Raw genomic sequence first — 24,207 nt, 5'->3', positions numbered from 1 at the left:
GTACCAGTTTAGCTTACGATTGCTTCAAAAGCCAAGTACTGCTGTCCATCACCCTGTGGGAATTTATTGAGAAGTTCAGGTAGAGCATCAGAAAACATGAATGTGGGGCTGTAGAAGGACTGTTTCTCACACCAGTTTCACCCTCCTGTAACCTATGACTGGCACAAGTATTATTATAGTTAAGTGCAGACTCTTTGATTCTTTACATCTACTTCCCCTTCTAGTTACAGAAGCTTCATGACGATGCATTGTAGTGGTGATGTCACTGACAGCGGCACAGGTGACAAAATCAGATTTCTTGCTCTTCAGGAAAGCAACAGTTTTGAAACAAAATTCGCCTTTGTCAACAACAGCAACTTAGGAGCTGCAATATCAATGCTTTATCTTCAGCTCTTTGTAATTTTTAAGCCAGTAGAATATAAATAAATTACAAATTGCTCATTGTTAGTTAAACGTAGGCAAAATAAGGCCAGAGTATCACAGTGGGTACCAGCCAATTTAATTTTAAACCTGTGAAATATCACTGCTTAAAAATGAAAACAGATACTCAAAATGCAGTAGTTGAAATAGTTTTTATTATTTTTCTTCAGGATGAATGTCATAACTTTATTAAGGTTCTCCTAAAAAGAAATGAGGATACATTGTTTATCTGTGGAACAAATGCATTCAACCCTTCTTGCAGGAACTACAAGGTATGTAATCTGTTTGTAGAATTTCACTTATGCCTTGTCTTTTGGTTGGATTTATTGTGACTGTGTTGGCAGAAGCATGAGACTGTCCTTCACCTGTGCACCATTCTGAAACACTTGTCCTGACTTGTTTCAGTGCTACCAAGTTCAATGTTGTTTGGATTTCCAAGAAAATCTCAGCCTGAGTACCTAGCTCTTTGCAACTCCTGCACATCAAGAGTATTGCCCCTTTGCATTGCCCCCCGTAGGTGCAGAGTCCTTCAGATCCCTGCTTGGGGCTGTAGTCCCTCCTCAGAAAGTTCCTCAGCTTGTCACTGACACTCACATCAAGTCATAGACCAATATTGGGGTTACTGCTGAGTAGCACGTTCTAAAATTTCTGTTCTACTGTTCCCAATCTCAAAACCAGTTCTGAAGATGCCTGGGGGCATAGCAAGCAAAGCCTGAGTTCCTTGTGAGCCCCCCAGATAGGGATGCTGTGGAGATCCTGTGGCATTTTGTGCTCTGGGAGTGATGGAACAGCAAATCTCCTCAAGGAACAGTAGGGCAGGACAGAGAAGTATTCCTCACTTGCTGGGGATCTGCAAAGCCAAAACGTTATCTAGATCAGTGTAGAAACCCTGCTGGTCCCTGCATACTTGGCATTAATGCCCTGAAGCCAATTTATTCCTTTGGCATAGTGTATCTCAGTAGTATTCCAATAGGAATTCCAGTAGGACCCACTTATTGAAATATTTCCCATTTTCTCAGGCTTTCACCATTATATTCCGGTATAACTCCCAACAGTGGACGTCTCTGGAGTAGCTTTGAAATTAATTTATTTAGGCATTTGACATCCAGACTTTGCTTTTCTAGGCACTGTATGTCCCACAGGTAATTTCTCATCTTTTTTTCTGGAAAAATAAAATTCAGTTTTACTAATGCTGCTCCTGACAAAATCACAACTGTGATTCAGGTTTTGGGTTCAGAGTTATTGCAAAAAAGCAGAATAAAGATGTTAAGAGCCAGGGAAACTCCTTCCCTAATGGTATTCACCGTGACTGGTGGTCTTCTTTGATTTTTGTGTGGTGCTCCTTGACCTCATTTAGCCACTATAATGGCTGCAGTTTAGAAAACACGGGAGAGAAGTGCAGGGTAGTATTTTCTTCCAGTCTGTGGAGGAAGAACCAACTTTGAGTGAGAATACAAGCCTGTGTCATGGTAATTGTGAGGTACCACTGCTAACAGCTGTTTCTTCTTTCTTTCCTTGCCTGCTCCTAGTATGCAATGAAGCTTCTTGATCAATGGGCTGTATTTATTCTTCCACTACAGTTTGTAATTTTTAAACTCTGAATTAATGAATTCCATTAATGAGGCTAACAAATCTCAGCCAGTCTCCTTGTGTTGTCTTTTTAGATACAATTATAGATTTCTTTGGCATCCTGATGTGAGGCATATAAATGGCCTCCTCCCCATTCCTCCAGAGTTTTCATCCCCTGTGATGTAGGGCTGGACAGCGATCCCTCTGGCAATCTTCAGGAGGCCTCTGCAACACCTGCCCTGGCTTTTCCTCCACATATTCCTCCATTATTTAGAGAGAGAACTAAACATGTGCCAAACAGAAAGCAGGGCTGTCCCTCAAGCAGAGTTGTGAGGATGAGCCCAGCGTGTGGAGCTTGGTGCAGGAAACGTTACTGGGGACTCTTAACTCATTTCTTTTCATTGTCATGTGTAATGCTTTTCAGCCTTTAAGTAAACACACGTAACTCCCCTCAGAGTGGATTTTGACAGGAAGGATACATGACAGAAAACAAATGGTCACAAATCATCAAGAAGGACTTGGAAGCTGTAACATACAAATTACAGTTATTTAAGTGGATGGTGCTGTGTGGGTTATTTGTCACACTCTTGAATCTTTACTGTATGTGATCTATAGAATATGAGCTGGACAAATCACCTGAATAGGCTACAAAGGTTCTTATTCCCAAAATACTGTAGTATAAGCATCTTAAAGGGGTAACAGGTATACAGTTCTCCCTTAGCTCACCAAACCTTGAACTTCATGTAAGTCAATCTGTATATTTGTGTCATTATCAGTGCCCAGGGTGAATTTATTTCCCAGGAGTTACATATATGCCTCAGAATTTACAATTCCTGCACAGATTAATTCTTGTCTGATGGTAAGAGGATTCTCTGTGACACAGACTCATCTGGTATAGTAAAACTCAAAGAGCATCTTTCTGAATGTGCAAATCAAGGAAGAGAGCACCACTGTTGAGACTAAAGCAGAAGGACCTCTGGACTTGGGAGAGAAAAATACACACAGAGATAATTGTCCTAGTTGTTTCTTCTGAATGCTGTGGTTTGCAGTCTTTTCTGTGTATAAGAGCTCTTCTGTTGGGTCACTGGTGTGGATAAATTTTGGAGCCTTGCCAGAACCACAGACCACATAGCCCGCTACAGTTCAAAACGAAACTTGTGTGCAGATAAAATACTGACTGAAGACTTTAGTAAAATGTGTCAGGGTGAGAATTATTAACCCCCAAAGAATGCCTGACTTACTGGACATAGTTTTTTCAGTCTTATTTTATTTAATGCCATGATTTTTTGTCAAGATTTTACTTCATAGTCAGGAGTAGAGTTAAAGGGCCTTCTCCTGTGCCCAGAAAAGAAGTAACGCTGTCATAAACTTCATCCTGGGTAAGAAGTTTTGTTTCTTTGTTTCTCTGTCTGAGGAGATCCCTTTGATTTTTCAGATGGATACCTTGGACTATCTGGAAGAGGAATTCAGTGGGATGGCCAGATGCCCCTATGATGCAAAGCATGCCAACGTTGCGTTGTTTGCAGGTAAAATGACAGAGATAAACTTTTTACTTTCTGTCCTGCAAGCCCAGGCTCTGTGTAACACTGTGCCTCTTGCTTGAGCCCAGAATGCCTAAATCTAAATGGTGTCAAAGGGAGTAAAAAATTGCTAAAAAGAGGGGGCATAAGGAAATCTCTAGCAAAAAAAGCCTTCCCTTCTCTGAAATTAACTTCACTGTCATCAGCATTGCATTAAGCCTCAGTTTCCTGGATCAATATTTCAGTATTTCCTGTATTCTTGATGATATGGCCAATGTGAGGCACCATTTTTGGCTGCACTCAGCTTCTGTGAACGTCAAAGGAAGTCAAGGCTTGTGTAAGCTTTAATTACAATTAAGCAGGATATGCTCATTAACAACTCTAAGCCTAAGCTAACATTCATAATAAAAGGAAGTTACAGAAAATGGTGTGGCATGCCCTTTTCTAGATCTAGAAGGAAAGGGAAGGTGTTTGTTTTTTTTTTAAGCTGAAAACATCTTACCATGGTCTTACCAGCTGCTGTAGACAAAAGGAGAGAAGTGTATTAGCTAGTGGTGGTTTCTGCTGCATGCAGCAGAATAATTAATAGCTATTAATTCATTAATTATTATCTATTAAGCAGAATAGTCAATTCTGATTTCTACTATGATAGTTAGAAAAATTGAGATCTTATAAATGGGGTTAATTTTGGCTGTTGATTGTGTGGTATTTTTGTATATCGCATCAGGAATTCCTGGTTAGATTATTTCTTTATTGAAATTCTCTTTGTGTGAACCCTGATGATCTTTTCTTAGGTCTGGTGGTTAGATAGGTGGTGAAAATAATAAAAACATCCTCCATGGTAGTATGAGTCCTCTTCAACAGGTGTGATGGTATAAAACAGAGCCTGGGTGCTCGCATGGAAATAACTAAGCTATTCCTCTGAAGATTTAAGAATGTACAAGTATTTCAGCCATTCTCAAACAAGCCTACAGCCAAAGGGCTCTGTTAAACACTACCATGTTTGAGGTATCATCTGCCTCACAAAGGAGAGACTTTGTAACCTGTTTCAATTTTGGTTTTTTTTACTTTTTATAGAGCAAATAAATGGTCCTTCTGTTTCAAGAATAGCAATAATGAAAGGGGTAGTATGTGATTTCTTAATTACAGTCATGGGTAGGAATATACAGTAGAAATTCTCCATCTGTAGCAAGTAACTAATAAAGCATGGAAATAAAGAAACTCCTTCAAAGAAATATTTTCCCCATGTATCTCAGACTCCCTATCCTTCGTGGAGCCTGAAGGACCTTTCAGAAGGGTCTTTCTCAGTGTATTGGCCAAGAAAGAGTTTATGACCAGCCTATTGTAAACATTCACTTTGAATGCAGCTGAAGTTCAGAAAGATGACTCCAGATTTGTCACTGAAGAAATCCTTGAATTATTTGAAAATAAAGAGAATATTTATAGAAATGATCATACTCCTTCATGGTGATTCAAAATAAATTTGATACAGTTCCAATACATATTTGTAGAATACACCTCATAATTCTGCTAGCTTCAGAAGATCACTGTTATATGTGTCTTACATATTGATACCCATGCTAACTTTTCAGAGTGCAATGACAAGCAGTTTCAGAACAGTTTAGGGCACTAATCCAAGTCATCTGAGTTTGCTGGATGCACTTACACGAGTATGGCTCTTCTTGCAGCCTGTAGCTATTACAGCTGATATGTGCGAATTGTAGTTGGTCACAAGAACTTGGCAGGAAAGAAAATAAGAGTGTGGTTGTACAAACATGACTTCAGACATCCATATCTAAACAATTGAGCTTTTTATTCTATTTTAAATTGGGGAGGGGGGCACACGAGATAATTATTTTTTCTGTTTTGCTAAGAAAAAATGATCATTCTTAAGTAGCCAAATAAGGACAAGAATTACATGAGTCAGAACAAAGCATACAGTACTGCTAATAAAAAACAGTCAGAATTTTAAATCTGGGGCTGAAATTCACAGACTCACGGAGTTTCTAGGGTTGGAAGGGAGCTCTGGAAATCATCCAGCCCAATCTCCCCTGCCAAGGCAGGGTCATCTACAGCAAGTGACGCAGGAATGTGTCCAAGTGGGGCTTGAATGCCTCCAGAGAGGGAGACTCCACAACCTCCAGGGGAAGGCTGTCACAGTGCTCTGCCCCCCTCAATGTAAAGAAGCTCTTCTCGTGTTGAGGGAAGCTCTTGAGCTTCATTTTATGGCCATTGCTCCTCATCCTGTCGCAGGACACCACTGAAAAGAGTCTAGCAACCTCCTCCTCTTGGCAACCGCCTTTCAGACAGTTGTATGCATCAATGAGATTCCCTCTCAGTTGTAAACTAAGTCTGGAAGTACAATGAGGAGAGCTTGACCAATAGAAGCCTCTCTGTTTTGTCCTGGGGATGTCCTCAGTGCTGGTGCCTTCAAGGCACCAACATAATCTCTGTCAAGCAAGATGTAGACAATTCTGATTTTTATGCAGACACAACAGAGAAACAACTTTGTGTGCTCATGATGCATCACTTGTGCTTCCAGCAGATATTGTGTTCCAAGATCTATCTCACACATGAAAGCAGTCCTGTACAGTTACCATGACCTGCAAACAAAGTAGACAACAAATAAAATTTCAAAATGTTGCTGAACATTGTGCTTTTATGTCCTTATAGTTTTGTATGTTTTGGTTGTCCTTGGGGTGCCATTTTGTAGGCCCTTTCTTATCACTTGTCCTCCATCCTTTAAGAGAGAGGAATGCATGATTCATATGGGAAATGCCTAAAATGCATGCTAGAAAAGAAATATTGATGGGCAATGCTCCTCCGTCTCTTTTCATTCCTGTTTCAGCAGGGCTCCCAGCATGTTATTTAATTTTTTGTTAGTGATCTTTGGGAGAGCAGAAGTGCTCTCAAGGGGAGAAATTTTCATTAGTGTCAATTAGCTGACAGTCTTCAAGCCCTGTCTGGTTTGCACTCCCAGTTAAAACTAGCAGTTCTGTTATATTTGTTTTGCTGACCTACCTAAGCAGAATTTCTGAGCATTGAACTAGTGACATGTGACTGGATAGGGTAGTTCAGTATGACATACCTAAGAAGAATTATTCCATAAGGTTATTTTCTTCCACAGCATCCCTCTGAAATTACCATTCTGCCAAGCAGTGAGTTGCTTGCTCAGTACTCAGCTCCATTTACCTAGCTGGACTTTTTCCTTCCTTCAGTGTTCCTAAGGAGATTGTGATGGTTTTGTTTCCCCTCCTCATCTGACTGGTGAGAGAAGAACCGGTTGTACTATTTCTAATGCTCCTCCCCCCTGGTTTCTTCTTTCCTTCCTCCCCAGAGGGAAAGCTGTACTCTGCCACAGTGACCGACTTCCTTGCGATAGATGCGGTCATATACCGGAGCCTGGGAGACAGCCCAACCCTGCGGACAGTTAAACATGACTCCAAGTGGTTGAAAGGTAGATAAAAAAACAAGGCAAAATAAGCAGCATCTCTGATGAGAGTCTTGGATTTCTGACAGCCCTCTTCGTCATTTCATTTCACCAATGCTTTCTGGCGGAAAGAAGGAAGTAGATTACATCTCTTGCTTACTCTGATCTGTTTATCCCTTTCACTCCTCTCCTGACCCCAAGTTACTGGATTTGACAGAGGCTGTGAGCTGGGTAGATCAGAATATATATTCCAGTGAGCTTTCCAAGCTGAAATCCCCCAGTTTACGTCTGTTGGATGGAAAAGTTGGAGCTTGCAGGGCTCTGTGTGCTTGGGCTGTGTTTGAAAATATTCCTGCCACAGCACTGTTAGGTAACAATCAAGGCTTTATGAAGTATAGAAGGTTTGACCTGTAATGCTAAGATTCATTAATGAAACTAAAATTATGGGAATATTGCACAAAGCCTTTCTGTTACGGTTCTTAAGGATTGTACTGCTGCCATTGAATTAGGCCATTTTTGTGCTCTAAATGCTCTCATTGTTAAGGATTGTGCTGTTTAGCTTCATGTAGGTGTTGAGAATTGTTAGCATTTGGAGTGATTTTAACAGAGAGCAAAGCCATAGTTTCAAGTCTTTTTCTGCATGCAGAAATGTTTTGCCAGGTGTCAACTTTAGCTGTCCCACTTTGCTTGCTGCTACAGACACGTGTGGGCAGAAACAGTTACGTGGTTTGTTATTCCCTCAGCTCACAGCCTGCATGCCATAACGAGCAGTGCTTGGACCCCTCAGGCATACAGTTATAAATGCCTGTTTACCTTTCCTCTTACTCCATGCAGGGCAGACATATTAATGGCAGAGACTTAACTACCCTGCAGTGATGTCCTACAGACTTGTTCCCAGCTCTCCTGTCCCCAGACAGTGATTCTTCTGCAGCAGAGATTTGCTTGTTTTGAAAACTGATCAAGTTTGTCAAGCACAGACATTTCACCTCTGGATGATAAGTGTGAATGTGTTTGGCTTCTCTTTGCATTCTGTATCCTGTATGTGGTGCCTAAATCAGGTGTCTTGGGTTGCTGTTTGTTTTCTAGAGCCGTACTTTGTTCAGGCAGTTGACTATGGCAATTACATATACTTCTTCTTCCGGGAAATAGCAGTGGAGTACAACAGCATGGGAAAGGTAAGGGCAAGAACACTGCCTTGAATGACTTTGTCAGATTGAGGAGGAGGAAAATTTATGCTATTCTTGGACCAATGCTGTTATGAGTGACCTTGAAATGAGAACCATAAATCATGATGACAAGGTCAGCATTTTGAGAAGATTCCTATTGCTCAAGCCAAAAGGTTGGCTGGAGTGAAACATTGCACTGTCTTGAAAGGAAAATATGTGGTTTCTTACAGTGGCGGTGTGTGCTAGAGTCTCTTTTCTGAAATTACAGAAAGCACAAGGCTAATGTAGTTAGTTCAACATGGTAGATAATTGTTAAACACAGATTCCAAAGCAGGATGAAATTTTTCTGTAAGAAATATGAATTAGGGCGCTGAGTAAACAAGGGTAGGAATTTTGTGCTCTGCCGTCCTGCAAAGAATAATTAAACACTTTCTGCATTTTTGCTAATTTCACAATAGCTTTCTGACTAAGCAGTCAGAAAAGCTGACCAAGGTCACAAAGGTGGAGAGCAGGAATAAAAGCCCAGCAAGATTTGCATAGTTTTTAAGTGCTGAAAACACAAGAATCAGAGCAGCAGTGTGGGTTGCAGGGATTGTGAATATGAAATGTGCTTTTGTTTGGGGAAATAGAAAGCTAAGCAGTCTGTATGGAAATGAGTTTTATATGGGTTGAGAACAGATCTCCTGAAGGATTTATGGCTGTGTAGTAAATGCCACAGTCTTATCTTTCATAGCACACGGTTCCAAAGCTTAATTTTTCTGTTTCTTATTTGTCACAGATTATAGAAAAGTGATATTAAATTAGCACCTTGCTGTGTTATTCCAAATGTTTTAAAAGCAGTATTTCAATGAAGACTTTAGGTCAAGCAAACATTTCATTTTCTCCATTATTTTTGCTCTATTCCTTCCAGGTAGTTTTCCCAAGGGTGGCCCAGGTTTGCAAAAATGACATGGGAGGATCTCAGAGAGTGCTGGAAAAACAGTGGACTTCCTTTCTCAAGGCTCGGTTGAACTGCTCAGTTCCTGGCGACTCACACTTCTACTTTAACATACTGCAGTCGGTCACAGATGTTATCCATTTCAATGGCCGGGATGTTGTTTTAGCAACATTCTCCACTCCGTATAATAGGTAATAGCCTCAATAACCTTTTACCTTCTATTTCCTTTATGTTTTGCTTTTCACTGCAGTTCCTTTTTACTTTATTCAAGCACAAGAAGTGGTTGCTCCTACCACATAATTATTATGTACCCTGCACTCACCAATAGTTTGTGTTCAATTTTAAGGCACCCTGGTATTGCTTACTTCATACCTGATAACTTAGGGAGGGTTACAGCCATTTACTACCTGGGCACATTCCTCAGACATACTTTTCTTTACAAGGGAATAGTTCACACCAGCCACCAAGAAGTGTTTCAGTGTGTGACTTGCAGATTATTATTCCAAAGAGAGCATACAGTATTTTTTCCTCACAAAGAAATGACTGTGCCCATCCTGTCTGTAGCTAAACCTCCAAGAACCATGTTATCTCCTTCTTTTTGTTTTATGCATCCCTGGTGACTCTTGCATTGATCTTTGACCCTGCATTGACCCTGCTGCCCCCTGACTCTCCAGGGAGATCCAAGGTCTTGCTGGCTGGAAAGGAGGGTCCCCAGGACACCTATTTCATTGTTTGCATGGTTATCCAAAAGCGCCAGTTCATCTGTAGAGATTTTATTACTGTCACACGTTTTAGCGTCTTTCTCTGGAAGTTATTAGGAGAGTAACTGTATCTAATTATTGAGAACTCCCAAAGAAGTAAAAAAAAATAGTAGCTTTCTAATTAAAAAATATATCGCAGTTTCACGGAGTAACATTTGAGCTAAAAAAGGAATTTTATTGTTGAAATTCATTTAGTTTGCTGTACCCTTGCCACCACTTGACAAAGCCTGACCTCAGTAAGGTCATCCACAGAACTGACTTCAAATGAGAGTAAGCCTGGACCTGTAATGTAAAGTCACTGCTTTTGATATCAAAACAATAGGAACTGCAATGGAATAATTATGCCACGAATAGGGAATAGAAGGTTAAATTAAGATGATGTCTTTTCATGCAATCTGGCTTAATAAAAACAGGTGAACAAATAGAGATTCAACATCAGAAAATAGATTGTATCTTGCAATTATCTCAAAATTGAGATTGTACTCCCACAATGCTAGTATTTCCTGTGGTGTGTCATGAATAATTCTTTTCCTTAAGTCTTGCATTTTAGAATTTAAGTACTTGGTGTAAAAAGCAAAATATTGTTTTATAGGCTGCAGGTTTTGCCAGACATGGAAGATGACAGGAAGGCATATATCCTTGGGCATAGCTTATTAGCAGACCTGGCAGCCAGGAGGGCCAAACGTGTCCTGGGGTGCATCAGGAACAGCATCTCCAGCCAAGCAAGGGAGGGAATTGTCCCAGTCTGCTCTGCACTGGGACAGCCGCACCTCAAGCGAGGTGAGGCAGTTTTGGGTACCACAATATTAGAAGAATCTAAAGGTAAAGAAGTATCTAAAGGTAAAGGAGAGCAAGGAAGGTGGTGAAGGACTTGAGGGGAAGCCGTGTGAGGAGTGAATGAGGCCACTTGGCTTGTTCAGCCTGGAGGAAGGTAGACTGAGGGAAGACCACAAAGCAGCTCAGAGCTTCCTCATGAGGTGAAGAGGAGGGGCAAGCACCAATCTCTGCTCTCTGGTGGCCTGTAAGAGGACTCAAGGAAGCTGAGTCATAGAGGTTTAGGCTGGATATTAGAAAAAATAGTTTCTTCACCCAGAGGGTGGTTGGGCGCTGGAGCAGGCTCCCCAGGGAAGTTAACAAGCCAGACAGACCTCAAGGACCATCTGGACAATGCTGTCAGGCACATGGTGTGATTCTTGAGATGTCCTGTGCAGGAGGGTTGAACTTCAGTGATCCTTGTGAGTCACTTCCAGTTCAGGATATTCTGTGATTCTGTAGCTCTATGGAACCTACTTCTGACATAAATGCATCTCTCATTCCTCCTCCACTAAAGAAAGGTTGAAACAAATACCTTTGGTGTCTAGAACAAAGTTTCCTTCTAGACTGAAGTGGAAGAGATTCCTCAGTCTAATCAGAGGTCACTCAGGTAGAAACTAGTGTTGAGTTGTAGTCCAGTAGTTCAGAGGCGGCTTGGACCCCCTTGGCTGTGACCCACCGTGCTCCATCCTCACCACTGCATCATACTACAGACTGCAATCTGCCACCCTCACGAGTAAAAGACATTGCAGTCCTTTGAGCACACCAATGCCTCCATCCATGAGTAGTTGTGCATTGAGCACTTGTAGTTGTGTGTAACACACCTCAAGATTTTATGGTTGGTTTTTTGTATTTAGGACTCCATAGTGTGCAAGATATTCTAGCTGGAGTGGGTCTTGAGCTGTCTTTTAGGATGAGGTCCTCTGTGTGGCCAAATACACCCTTCACCATCTCTTACATCAACATATATGTGGCTGCTTCCATTTAAAACTCCTGCTGTGCAGAATCACATTAATATTGAGCTTTCAAGTTTCCTTCTATATAAAAAGATAAATCTGTGGAGATCAAAATAAAACTACTGTACTGTCTCTCAACTTGTTGTTTTTCTTCAGTAAAAAGCATTTTGAAATTGTTTACTATTCAAATTGTTGTTTTTCTATCAATTTATATACCTTTAGGAGTTTAGCTTAATCCTCTGTAACAGTATTATAGTTCCTACATTTTTTCTTTGATGTATAATAACCTACTAGCTAAGAGCAGGATTGAAAGCCTCAGCCAGCTGGGTTCATGCTATTTACCCAATAAAATCAGGTGGTGGGAGTCAGACATAAATACAGTAGTTCATGTGCAAAGTTAAAAAAAAAAAAGGCGATAAATTAATATTTCATGCTTCCAAGTGACTGATCATGCTGAAGCTATACGCCTTTCAGAAAGTATGTGGGTAAGAAATTAACTGTGTGTGGACAATGCTGTTGTGCAGTTGCATTTAAGCATCCAAAAAACTGAAATATGCAATGTTATGATCTTAAAATAATATAAAATTTGTTTCTATAAGCTCTTTATATTTCACTGAGTAGAGCAAACTCCTGAGCATAGTTAACTCTTTTTCATTGGGAACACTTTGTGGATATCAGGCTGTGGGAGCATGAACGAATGACATGTAAAAGCCAGGTAAATGGCACAGTGCAGCAAGCTTCCAGTTTCATTAGAACCAGCTTCTGAATTATCTGCAATGTGTTTTTTGAGGCATGGGAGGGACTACAAGAGTCGGTACTGAGAGATGTTGTGCCTACTGAGTAATGGGTTCTGAATGATACTGGCATGGTACTCTTCATGCATTGCCACTGATAGCCAAAGTTCCACCAATTCTTTCCCTTCTTCAAGATTATTGCAATTACTTCTTTCTGTAGAAGCTTTGAATAAAATTCTCTTGGAAGGAGCTGCCTGCTGATTGGTATTCAGGCTTTTCCATGGGGTTGGCTTTTCCTGTTAATACTGGATTCAGAGTTCAGTATTGAGTAAAGGAAGGCTTCTGTAGAGCATATTTTTCACTCAAGGTTTTATGCATAACTGCAGAATTAGTAACAATTTCTGGGAAATGTCACTTTGCAGCATCCCTGGCTCTGCAGTCTGTGCCTATGACATGCTTGACATTGCCAATGTGTTTACTGGGAGATTCAAAGAACAAAAGTCTCCAGACTCCACATGGACACCAGTTCCTGATGAACGAGTGCCCAAGCCCAGGTATGTTTAATGTATAGTGATATTATTCAGTTCCTTCATGCAGGCTACAGAGGCTTTTTAATATTTTGAACAGCCTTGCAAGGTGCAGATACAATTATACATGTTGAAACAATAAAGTAAAAGATGAGCTGAATTTGGATCTAAACTGTGCAATAGTGATTTTTCCACTTACATGAGATTTGTGTAACATGTATCAGGCCAGCATCAGATCAACTTGTTCATAATAATCACTTAAGAGTGGTGTGAGTTACACAGTTGTTGCAAATTGGTTCAGTAACAGATATATCTAATTACAAAGCCTGAGCCAGTTCTGCAGTTTGCTGTTCTATGATTAACATGAAGTTTAAGTGCCACAGCGGATGATTTATGGAGAGCAAAAAAGAGCATTCCACCAAACTGGAGATTCAGTTTACCTCATTCCTCCTCTGAGTTGTTTTCCCCACTTCCACATGTTTGCATGCATCTCCTCTACTACCTTCTTCATATTTCTTACAAGTACCCTTTCAGGCAAGTTGCTGTTGACAGACACTTGTTAACTCGTTGACACCAATGGCATTTTGCTGTGAGATATTGAGATGCATATAGATAAATCAAATTCATTTATCTCACTTAAGCTTTACCACTCTATTGCATGTTTTACATTGCTTGTGATAGCTTAAATAATTTCAAAAGAAAAAAAAACATCTGAAGTACTCTGTGCAGTGCTGAACACCAGAAGAATATAAAGCTGTTGGGAGTATCCAAAGGGGGGCTACAAAGATGTTGAAGGGCTTAGAGGGAAAACCATGAGAGGAGTGGCTGAGGCCACTTGACTTGCTTGAAGAAAAGGAGACTTGAGGGGAGCCCTCATCACAATCTACAGCTTCCTCATGAGGGAAAGAGGAAGGGCAGACACTGATATCCTCTCTGTGGTTACCAGTGACAGGACACAGAGGAATGGCTTGAAGTTGTGTCGGAGGAGGTTTAGGTTGGACATTAGGAAAAGGTTCTTCACCCAGGGAAGTGATTTGGCGCTGGAACTTGGGCTCCAGGGAAGTGGTCACAGCACCAGTCTGACAGAGCTCAAGAAGCTTTTGGACAGCACTCTCATGGCACATGGTGTGATTCTTGGGGTGTCCTGTGTGGGGCCAGGAGCTGGACTTCAGTGATCTTTCTGGGTTGGTTCCAGCTCAAAATATTCTATCAGCTTATGAAGCTCCGTGGTGGACACTGAGCTTCTTCCTAATCCATCATGTTTTGGATTTGCCAAGTGTAGTATTACTGTGTTGTCTGTATTCTGAAGTTGTCATTCAAGAGAAGAGCTTGGAGGTGACTGGAAAATCTGGTAAATTCTGTGTCTATTTTCAGTCTGAGCCTTAGCTTCTAGCAGTGCTGCAGGATTTTCTTCTTCATTTTGCAGTGTTTCAAACAAGTGGTTGATGCAATGGTCTGCCTTGGGGGTGCAAGGCTGCATGATGACTCCAAGGTTATTTGTTTGGACCTTGCTGAGATATGTCGGCGGAGAAGGGGAAAAGAAGGAGGAGGAAGTGGGAAAGAAGAACAGAAAGTTGCATTACGAGTTTGGGATGGGCCAATAGCAGGCTAACTTTTATGATGAAGATGGGATAATATTGCTCTTTCTAAGCCTGAAGGACATAATGTGAATTGTGAACAGTATTTAATGTAACATTTATCAATCAATCTGCTTAATATAAATAATCACTACTTCTAGCTCATGCTGAAGTACATGATAGGCACCTTTGAAATAAGGTCATTTTTGTCTGGGTTTCTCAGTATGATGCAGAAACATTACTGCCCCTATTGATCCTAACATTGCTCAGAAAACTACCAGAGCCCTTCTGAGGTCTCACTTCTCTGTTTGGCCAGACAGCAGGTTTGCTGGGATTTATGTTGACTCAATTAAACCAGTTTTGAGATTAAAACAGGATTAATCCAATCATGCTATTAGGATTTAGGAGTAAATAGGCCTCCAGATTAGGTACACAGAAACCGTAGACACCACGGTGCCAGAAGGTGCCAGGCTGTTCCCTTGAGTTCTCTGGGAATGTTGTCTCATGGGTCAATGCCATTGCAAGGACCTAGGGATCCAGTCATGCCCTTGATTTTTCCTTCTCTCCATCTGTTGCTAGTTCTGCATGCAATTACAAGACAGCTGAAGTATTTCGGATATGAGGAGGCAAGAGTACACACTGTCTGCATGTGATGTTCCTTGCTCAGCTCTTGTGGGACCAGACTTGTTAACACAGCTAGCTCCTTCGAGTCCTGTGCTACCTTCCCACACAAGATTTATTTATCTAATATTTGATTATTTCTCTAAATCTGAGCAACACAGATGATAGGACCAGTCCAGTATTTTGTTCAAGTTGACATTACTCTTGATGTCGATGCCTTTACCCACAACAGAGTAGATGAAAATTGGATGATGTAATGTGTTTATGAGTGAGTGGTCCCTATTTCATCTTCCCATCTCACACTGGCCCAAAGGTTTGAAGAATCACAGTGCTCTGGAAAATGGGATCAAATGGGCCTTTTATTAAAGAAAATTATCTACACAATATTAACAAGCAAAACATTTTGCTGATTCTTTGAGAGATGGCCTGTCCAGGCAAGAAGATTGCACTACATCTGAGGAGCAGGTAGATTTTAGAAATAGCATGAGCAAATTTGCATTTAAGTTGTTAAAGAATGGCAAATATCTTTTCAGTGAAAGTTTTCAATTAGCTACATTCTTGAATAATTTCATCCAAATTGAACAAAGGGTAAAAACAATGTTTACATGGATGCTATTCGGTTTGTCTTCTTTAATAATCCTGTTAAAACAAATTAACTTCCTACTGCATTATAGGGACTTCTTTTATTCCAGGAGAGAGCAGTCAATTAGGCCAAGTTACAGATCAGAAAACACCTGTGCAATTTGGAAACATCAAGCCAAATGCGCACATGCTGTGATTACATTCCATATGAATGGATAAATTACAAAAGTGTGCATGTAGTCTCCTGGATGAAAAAATGACTGTGTGCTCATAAGTGACACATGAAGTCCTTTTAAATGGAGGACAGAGCAGGATTTTAGGCTTCCCTTGAGGTGCTGAACAAGTCCACCACACTTATCGATCCCAGTACAAGTTAAGCTCCTGTAAAGCACATCATATTTCAGTGAGTGCTTCATCACAAAAGGAAGCTTGCCCTCCATGTCAAGTAAGTTTTCTGGCTCTACTGTCTTGTTTTATATAGGCCTGGTTGCTGTGCTGGCTCTACATCATTAGAAAAATATGTAACATCTAATGAGTTCCCAGATGATACTCTGAACTTCATCAAAACACATCCGCTGATGGACGAGGCTGTACCTTCCATTGTCAACCGGCCCTGGTTCCTGAGAACGATGGTCAGGTACGTGCTCCACGTCAGCTCCTGTCCGCGCCGTAGCGTCAAGCCGTGCTGACAGCCTGGCTTCAAATACCTCCAACTCTGTACATGTCCTCAGTGTCCTGGGCATGAATCCAGCTCGGAATGGTGGCAGAGCTGAGCAGATGCTGCGGAACTCCCTGAGGAGCTTTCAAGATAGGAAAGACCTCAGTCTTTTCCAACTGTGCTGTGCTGAAACCGGATGTTGTAGGAAATGCTGTGCGGGGAAGGTTTAATCACCTTTTCGCTTACGGGTCAATGTTTGAGACGGCTCAGTAAAAACTTCAGGCAAGGATCAGCAGACAACTCAGGAATATAAGTGCACAGGATACAAACACATCTGCCAGGATATGTTCGCAGGATATGTAGATGTCTGTCAGGTTATGTACTGGTAAGCTTTAATGTTTGCAGAAGTCTATAGGGCAGAAGTAATCACAGAATCTGCATCCTTTCTATGGCAACAAGAAAAAATAATAACGGATTTAACAAAGACTCATAAATCAGCAAGTGTTAAATACACCAACCCCTTCCTATCAAAATACATTCCCACTCTCTGCTGTGGTCATTATACTACTTATCTACCCTGCAGCAGTGAACAGAATAATGTGACTAACTTTTGCTGTATTTTCCTCTCTTCCCCTGAACAAAAGTAGAATATTGTGTTGGGCACTTAGCTCTGTGGAAGGATCTGGTTTTGTTTCAGTAATGTATCTCATGTCAGGTTTTTCTGTCAGATTCTGTACCTCTAACCAAAGACGAGAGTAGCAAGCTCCACAGAGTGCTTCCCTTTGATAGGCAGTACCATCCACCTGGTACCAAACCACCAGTATACTTGTTTTCAATAAATTGTGCCACCCCAAGATTTGACTTCACCTCAGGGCTGAACTTGCTGGGTGGCGGTTGTGTGATTATTTTTAGTGAGGTAAAATTATGTTTAGCATCTTACTCTTCAACTGACGCAGCTTTTCCTGACAAAACAAGTTGAGCCTAGTTCAGCTGCTTTTAATGTGACAGAGCTTGAAATTTTAGAAACAATTCACTCTGCTGATTCTCTATCCCGTCTGAAGAAATCACCAGGCTTTTGGAAGGATAATTCCTAAATGCCCTCAGGCTCCTAGCACCCCCTCAGCTTTCTGAACTTCTAGACACTTCTGAACTTCTGGACACTTCTGCTGGCTATTGGATGTGTGGGTATGCAAACACGTGAAAATTCCCCAGCGTCTGGGAAGCCAAATTGGTACAGTCTGTGTTGATTTATAGTCAGGTAGGAAAAGTGCTTAAATGTGTTTTATGGTTGCTAGAAATCTACCATACAGTTATCTGACACGAAGAAAGTGATTAAATAAATGACATTTTTGTGATTATCTCTGTGATTTATCTCTGAAAATGCTCTATTGTTTTAGATATCGCCTGACCAAAATTGCTGTTGACTCTGCTGCTGGGCCATATCAGAACTATACCGTGGTTTTCTTGGGGTCAGAGAAGGGAATCATCCTGAAGTTCTTGGCACGGACAGGAAACACTGGTTTCTTAAATGACAGCCTTTTCCTGGAGGAGATCAATGTTTACAATCCTGAAAAGTGTGTATCTGATTCTTTGTACTCATGTATGGGTGACTTTGAACTTCTGATTTCCCAGAGAATAATTTGTCCCATGGAAACGGAAGTGGTTAGAGAAGCCAAGTTTTTTTGGTAATTTTAAATTGTTTAGGGAGGGGATGTCTGCTTATCAGTCTCTACATTGCAATAAGATTTTTTTATTCAGTCTTTGTAGAAAATAGCCCATCCTATGTAGCAGCTGATGGATAATTAAAAGTGAAGTTCTGGAAAGGAAGATTAATTTTCTAATCCTATAAAAAACCCTGATTCCTCTCCAAATAACTCAACAAGCAGCAAGCTACTCTCCAAGGGAAATTTTCCACATTTCAGTCTTCCTCAAATATGCCTAAGGGGGCTTTGAAGTGAGCCATAATCATGCAGAAATTTCAGCTACTTTGAGTGCTGGAGAAGAATAAACACAAAAACGAAGGGCCGTCAGAAGCTTGTCTGGTGTGCTGTCGCTCCCAAATTCTTAACTACCCCATGCATTTTTAATACTTGCTTATATGTCTGTCAGTATTTTCAGTGGCTATTGTGTGTTCTTTTCCCCCCGACTTGTTCAACTCTACCTTTCTTACGGATTTTTTGGTGGAAGATTTTTGTCATCTTATTTTTTGGGCCTGGGGGACAATTAGGGTTTCCCCTGGCTTCCCAGCAGAGCCCACTTGTAACCACACCCCGCTTTTACCCAAATCAGGTGCAGCTATGACGGCATGGAGGACAAGCGGATCATGGGCATGCAGCTCGACAAGCCCAGCAGCGCCCTGTACGTCGCCTTCTCCACCTGCGTCATCAAGGTTCCCCTGGGACGCTGCGAGCGTCACGGCAAATGCAAAAAGTAGGTGCTGTGGTGGCTGCCAGGGGCCCGGGCGGTGGGCGAGCTGCAGCACTCCTGAATGCCACCTTGTGCTCTTCTCTCCCAAGGGCCTGCATAGCATCCAGGGACCCCTACTGCGGATGGGTGAAGGAGAGCGGGGTGTGCACGCAGCTGGTCCTTGGCTCCAAGTGAGTAAGGGCTCCGGCTGGATGGGCCACGAAGGTCTGGCAGTGGTGCCAGGCAGTCTTGGGCAAAGCTATTTGAAACATGAGGCTTTTAGAGAGGGAAAAATGTGGGAAGTGTTTGTTTCTATCTTATTTGCATTCACCTCCGAAATGTCTCACAAATTTTTTTGATGTGAAGAGTCAGCTGACTGGTAACTGCTGAAAGAGAGGAAGAAGAAAATGAAAGAGCTGTATTAAGGTCCGTGCATTATTGAAAGGAGTGAATTGGATGGATATGTCTGGACCAGCCTACACTGGAGCCATCAGAGCTGATTAAAGAGGCAATAGAATCCAAATTAAATTACTGAAGTAATTTGTCCACTGAAAACAAAACCAGTCCTTCTAATTTACTGTGCATTACTAAGAGGAATAACAGAGCACAGTAAGGGCTTAAAACAGATTTAGAGAAGTGCTGGATCTCCCTTCGCTTAACAGTAGAATTTAATTATTTTATGATAATGAAAGTCTGTGAAGGTTACAGGGAGCAAACGCACTTCAGAGCTCACATTTCATGGCTACTCCTGACAAAACACAGGACTGCCCACTCTGAGCTATCAGCTGTACTCCCTCATGGTAGTAGTGGAAGTCACAGAATCACAGAGCCTTGACAGCCCTACGTCTGATGCCACTTAACCTTGCTTCTCTACAGGTCCTCACTATATAATGGACAAATTACAATCCCTGTGCTTCTGTCTTGTTCTTAATTTGCTGATAGCCACCATCTGCTGGGGTTGCTGTAGCTGTATGTGTCTGTATATGCTTGACTACAAAAGTGTGGGCTGTTCCTGATTTGACATTTGATAGGATAATGTTAAAATGTACCTGCGTCCATATCAGGTTTTTCATCACTCCAAAAAGTGCTTGAGGCTTCTTCAATTTCCATGGCAAGTTGTAGGGGATTTCCATACCTCAGTTTTTAGAGCAGCTCCCACTTTCATCAATAGATCCAATGAGACAGAGGCTTTGCAGCTTGCAGTGATGAAGTCCAAAAGTGAGCAAGGCAGCCCATGTTCTGTCCAGCGCTTAGGAAGGGAGTCCAGATCAGCTGTGAAGGTGTCTGGTGAAGTTCTAAGCTAGCCAACAGGAGGCAGAGATGTTAGTCATCCTCCAGGAGTAGATGACAATAGAGCAGGTGTTTTAAGAACGCAGAGTTAGAATGAGTTGTCTGCAAGGGTAATTATGCCCCAAGGGCAGGATCCTAATATAGGCAAGGGCTTGTATTTGGAAGTTTTCCAAGGTCCTTGTCATTCACCTTTGACCACACAGGAAATTGGAAGAACAGCTTCAATAGTTATCCAAAATCACAGAGAGCTTGGGAGCATAAGCTGAGCACGTCAGCTAGAAAAGCATGTGAGTGTTTGTCAGTAGAGCCCCTGAGGTAAAAGGAATACCTCTTGTGGGATGGACCTTATGTCTTGAGCCTCATCGGGTGCTGTTCCTACGTGATTGCTGAAATTCAGGCTTTTTCCTCAAGCACAGTCCCTGCCCAATGAGTTGGCTTCCTTCTCACACCAAAGTGCCAGTGCGCCTGATCTACTCTGTGCACAGGTTAACGTAGAGTTAGTGGTGCTTCTGATACCACCCTATATTTAACAGTTTAAAAAATGCAAGTCTTTTCTTCCCTTGGTAACGAGGCATGCTGTGGATTTTTAAAATGTAATAATATAAAGGAAAAGTATTATCAGAAGCCAAGAAATCATTAAGCAATGATGAATAGCTCAAATGTGTATATTGCGGTTTTTCAGCCTTTGTGTGGAATTTCCAAAGAAATGGCCAGTTTCACAGGAGGGATTTATTTCAATTGAACATGTGATAGTTTCTTTCTGATTATGCCTATGACTTTTGTTATTCATACTGTTTTGTTTCCTTCTTTTATTTAGACTGGCATTTGAACAGGACATAGAACATGGCAATACAGATGGCCTGGGTGACTGCCAAAGTAAGCAAAGCTTTTACCTCTATTTACCATGTGTCACAGTATCCTTCTGAATGCCTCAAATCACCATTACCTGTCAGGCATTCTTTTGTAGCCAGGACAGGGACAGCAACGTAGCTAATGGTGCAGGTTCAGAAGAAGAACTGTTGTTTAAAAGTGTTTGAGGAAAATAGCCCAGTTCATGTGATTTATAAAAACACTGGACTTCAGAGTGGTTGCATAACAAGAAAAGCTCAGCTCTAGAGGATATTGATTACAGCAATGGCATAATGAATTGGGGTCAGTTTCTTTATTAGCCCTGGTGGTTGGGTTGTTTATGTAAACGTACAGAAGTGGCTTGGTTTTTTGGTGTAGTCTGTGACTTGGACTACATTCCCATGCAGCACAGTAAGACAGAGAAATATATCTTCAGCTTTGGATCTGGATCAAGAAATGACAACAGCTTAGTTTGTGAATCTTGGGGAATTTTACATACAGTCTGGACAACTTCATAGTATTAGGGTCAGGTACTATTGGCACTGCCCAAGAAATTTTAATAGTAAACCTTTAGTACTGACAGCATGAGCTGGAAGCTTAAACACAATCTTTAAACATTTACTGGTTTGTACTGAAATGCTTAAAAGTGCATAGGTTGCACTGCCTGCAAAGAAACCTTGCTGATTTCTGAGCCTTCAGGAATACCAACATCTGTGTTCAGGACAGCTCTTGTTCCAAATGTTCTCACCAAGGTTGGTCTGATTCTGAGCTATAAATACTATTTATTAACCTCATGAAATCAAGACTCTCATTCTTCTCAGTGTAATTTGCACTGATGCAATAAAACTGATGAAGCTGAGGAATCAATGTACAGTGAGAGTCATTACTTCTGCAACACAGAGAAAAATTACAGAGGGCTAGACTGTGCCATGGGACAGATGCTCTGGAGAAAGCCAGAGCCTTCTCATGCCTTGTGCATCCTTATTCAAGAGGCATTAATTACTCTCATCAGTGTGCTTGGAGGAGTAGAAGTATTTGAGCCTCTGTCCTAAGATAGGGTAATACAGACCGTTGCAAAGATTTTTGAAGGAGGTGTACAGATAGGCCTCCCCTCTGTTCCCCTGTAAAATGGGTTAGCACCAAAATCAGGCCAGTTCCCAGCTGGTGTATCCCCACCCTTTTCAGCCAGTTCTGCTCTCCTTGGGCAAATAGGTTAGGCAGGAAGTGGAGTGTACTGGATATCAGTTACATATAAAAGGAGGGTAGGAAATTATTCAGGAACATCACATTGTGCTCATGGAGAGAGATCTGCCTGTGTAGAGGGAGCAACAAAGCCCATACCCTGCTTAAATCCCTCTTTAGCCCTGAATGGTGCATTGAACCTTGACACTGCACAGGGGTGGATTTCATTCCCTGCCAACACAGCTGATTTTATTACTTCATGTGATCTTGGGTCACCTGAGTTTTACCCTCATTGACTCACATTGCTGGCTGCATCCCCTGCAATGCCTTGCCTTAGACTGGGATTTACAAGGAAAGCAGGGGGGACACTGGCCCTCCCTCCTTCAGTAGGTCCTGTACAGAGCTGGTCATGAGCGCTTTCAAAGCCAGACATTGTTTTGGGGTATGTCTGAATATTAGTTTTGTCTGGGTCCTTCCCATACTAATCACATGCTTATAAATATCAGCTGAAACATTAACGCTTATTAGCAGCAAACTACTTAAAAGAAAAAACAAGATACAAATAATGATTTTTCCCCTGTTATTTGTCTTTCAGATTCCTTCGTAGCCCTGAATGGTAAGGAAGTTCTTAGTTTCAATATTTATTGACAGCAAATCCATTTTGGAGGAATCACATTTTACTAAACTTTAAAATATTTTCTACTTTTGTTATATTTAATGTTTCTTCCCAATTTATTTTGTTCATAGACATTTCAACTGCTCCACCTGATCAAAAAATGTCTTACTACACAGTGTATGGTCAGTTTATGAGTGTTTTTAAAAATTCTTCCCAAATCCTTGTGTTAGCTAGTAGTATCTGTACTCAAATAGTTGTTACCCCATTTTACTTGTTTTGTCTTGGTTTTGAGGGCCCGATTCACTAATCACAACTAGGACTAAGTCATACCTCTTGGTTTTCAATCCCTCTTTTCTTGTCTTTCCTCAAAACTGTCTCCATTGAATTAAAGTCAGATAAGGCCTATTTTAATGGCATGCCAGCAGACGTGATTAAGAGCATGCTTCATCTGAACACTCAAAGAAACACTCGGGTGCAGTGATGCATCTTATCTGTTCACCAGGACAAACAAGATCGTAGCTCACATCCCACTTATGAGCTGTCCAGGCTGGTGTCATTACTGCTACATCAGCCAGTCAGAGATACCTCAGGGAAAGCAGAACTACCCCTGGGTTACAGAAAGATCTCTCTCATAAGGAAAATTAACCTTTTACCCATGTGGTTTGAGACTGGATTATGCCTCAATTCCTGAAGGTTCTTGTCATTTCTAGGGTGAGTCATTTATGTTGTCCATTCAAATTTACATAGCAAATTAAATGACCTGAACTGAAGAGGATCTTTTCTGCAAGCCTAGAGTAGCAGGTTCCCATGAGGCAGCTGTTAATCTGTGCTTATAGTGCTTTCTACCACTTTGTTCTGCATATTCAGAAATAGATTATGCTGTTTCTTGGAGTAAAGAATAAATTTTTTCATGAGGAGTCACTGCAGAATAAATAATCACTTGAAATTCAAACCTAGACATATATTGCAATAGCTTTTCTTACAGACATCCTGAACAAAGACAAGTACTCACAAGCTGAGAGCTGCCAGTGAAGTCAATGGCAAAATTCCATGAGAGGTGGGAGCTTCCTTGTGAAGTTCCTCTCAGGCTGTACAAGACTAGCAGTTCATTAGGGCTAGATCAAATTCACCATAAATTTGGCTGAACACAGCAAGAGGTAGGTTAATGTGAAGTTGTGATGAACTTCTAATTGATCCTTTCATCTCGTGCCTGCAGAGCATGTAGGTATGAAACTGAACCAATGACAGCTCAGTACAGCAGAATGTAAATAACTGGAGGCACAGTAATGCTGTTCAACCTTTGTAAAAATAAAATCAAATTCCCCCTACTGGTTCTTACCAGGAAATGAAAAATGTGCAGGTGAAACTTATTTGAAGGTATGGTAATGAAAATCAGTGAAGGGAATGTGCAAAATCAAAGGCAAGCTGAGACTTTCTGATATATGGAAGACCCACAGTTTCATCTGCACAGACGGTTTATGCTTTCTTTCATTGTGAAATTGCTGTATTTCCAATGCACAGAACAGTAATTGAAGAAGAGTAATAAAATCCGTGCTGCTGAATGTGAAGGTAAAGAGAGTGGCTTTGGGTATA

General features: G+C 41.2%; 1 protein-coding gene across 3 annotated transcripts in view; it reads left to right on the top strand.

Moving 5' to 3' along the window:
• Positions 1–24,207, top strand: part of SEMA6A (semaphorin 6A) — a 119,367-nt gene that overhangs the window by 61,484 nt on the left and 33,676 nt on the right. For 2 of the 3 annotated variants that reach the window (XM_084225535.1, XM_084225534.1), the window contains exons 6-17: positions 591–692; positions 3,425–3,515; positions 6,847–6,966; positions 8,026–8,114; positions 9,016–9,233; positions 12,729–12,860; positions 16,095–16,250; positions 17,669–17,845; positions 18,561–18,701; positions 18,788–18,868; positions 20,785–20,843; positions 22,594–22,614. In XM_084225535.1, coding sequence (XP_084081661.1) covers positions 591–692; positions 3,425–3,515; positions 6,847–6,966; positions 8,026–8,114; positions 9,016–9,233; positions 12,729–12,860; positions 16,095–16,250; positions 17,669–17,845; positions 18,561–18,701; positions 18,788–18,868; positions 20,785–20,843; positions 22,594–22,614 — 1,387 coding nt within the window. Of the gene's footprint in view, positions 1–590; positions 693–3,424; positions 3,516–6,846; positions 6,967–8,025; positions 8,115–9,015; positions 9,234–12,728; positions 12,861–16,094; positions 16,251–17,668; positions 17,846–18,560; positions 18,702–18,787; positions 18,869–20,784; positions 20,844–22,593; positions 22,615–22,745; positions 22,797–24,207 lie in introns of all 3 variants that reach the window. The other variant, XM_084225536.1, reaches the window with a different exon arrangement.

The sequence above is a fragment of the Fringilla coelebs genome, assembly GCF_963513975.1.
Source record: "Fringilla coelebs genome assembly, chromosome: Z".
In the NCBI taxonomy this organism is placed as follows: domain Eukaryota; kingdom Metazoa; phylum Chordata; class Aves; order Passeriformes; family Fringillidae; genus Fringilla; species Fringilla coelebs.
Note: the sequence above shows the minus strand (reverse complement) of the source record. Positions and strands in the feature narration are given on the sequence as shown.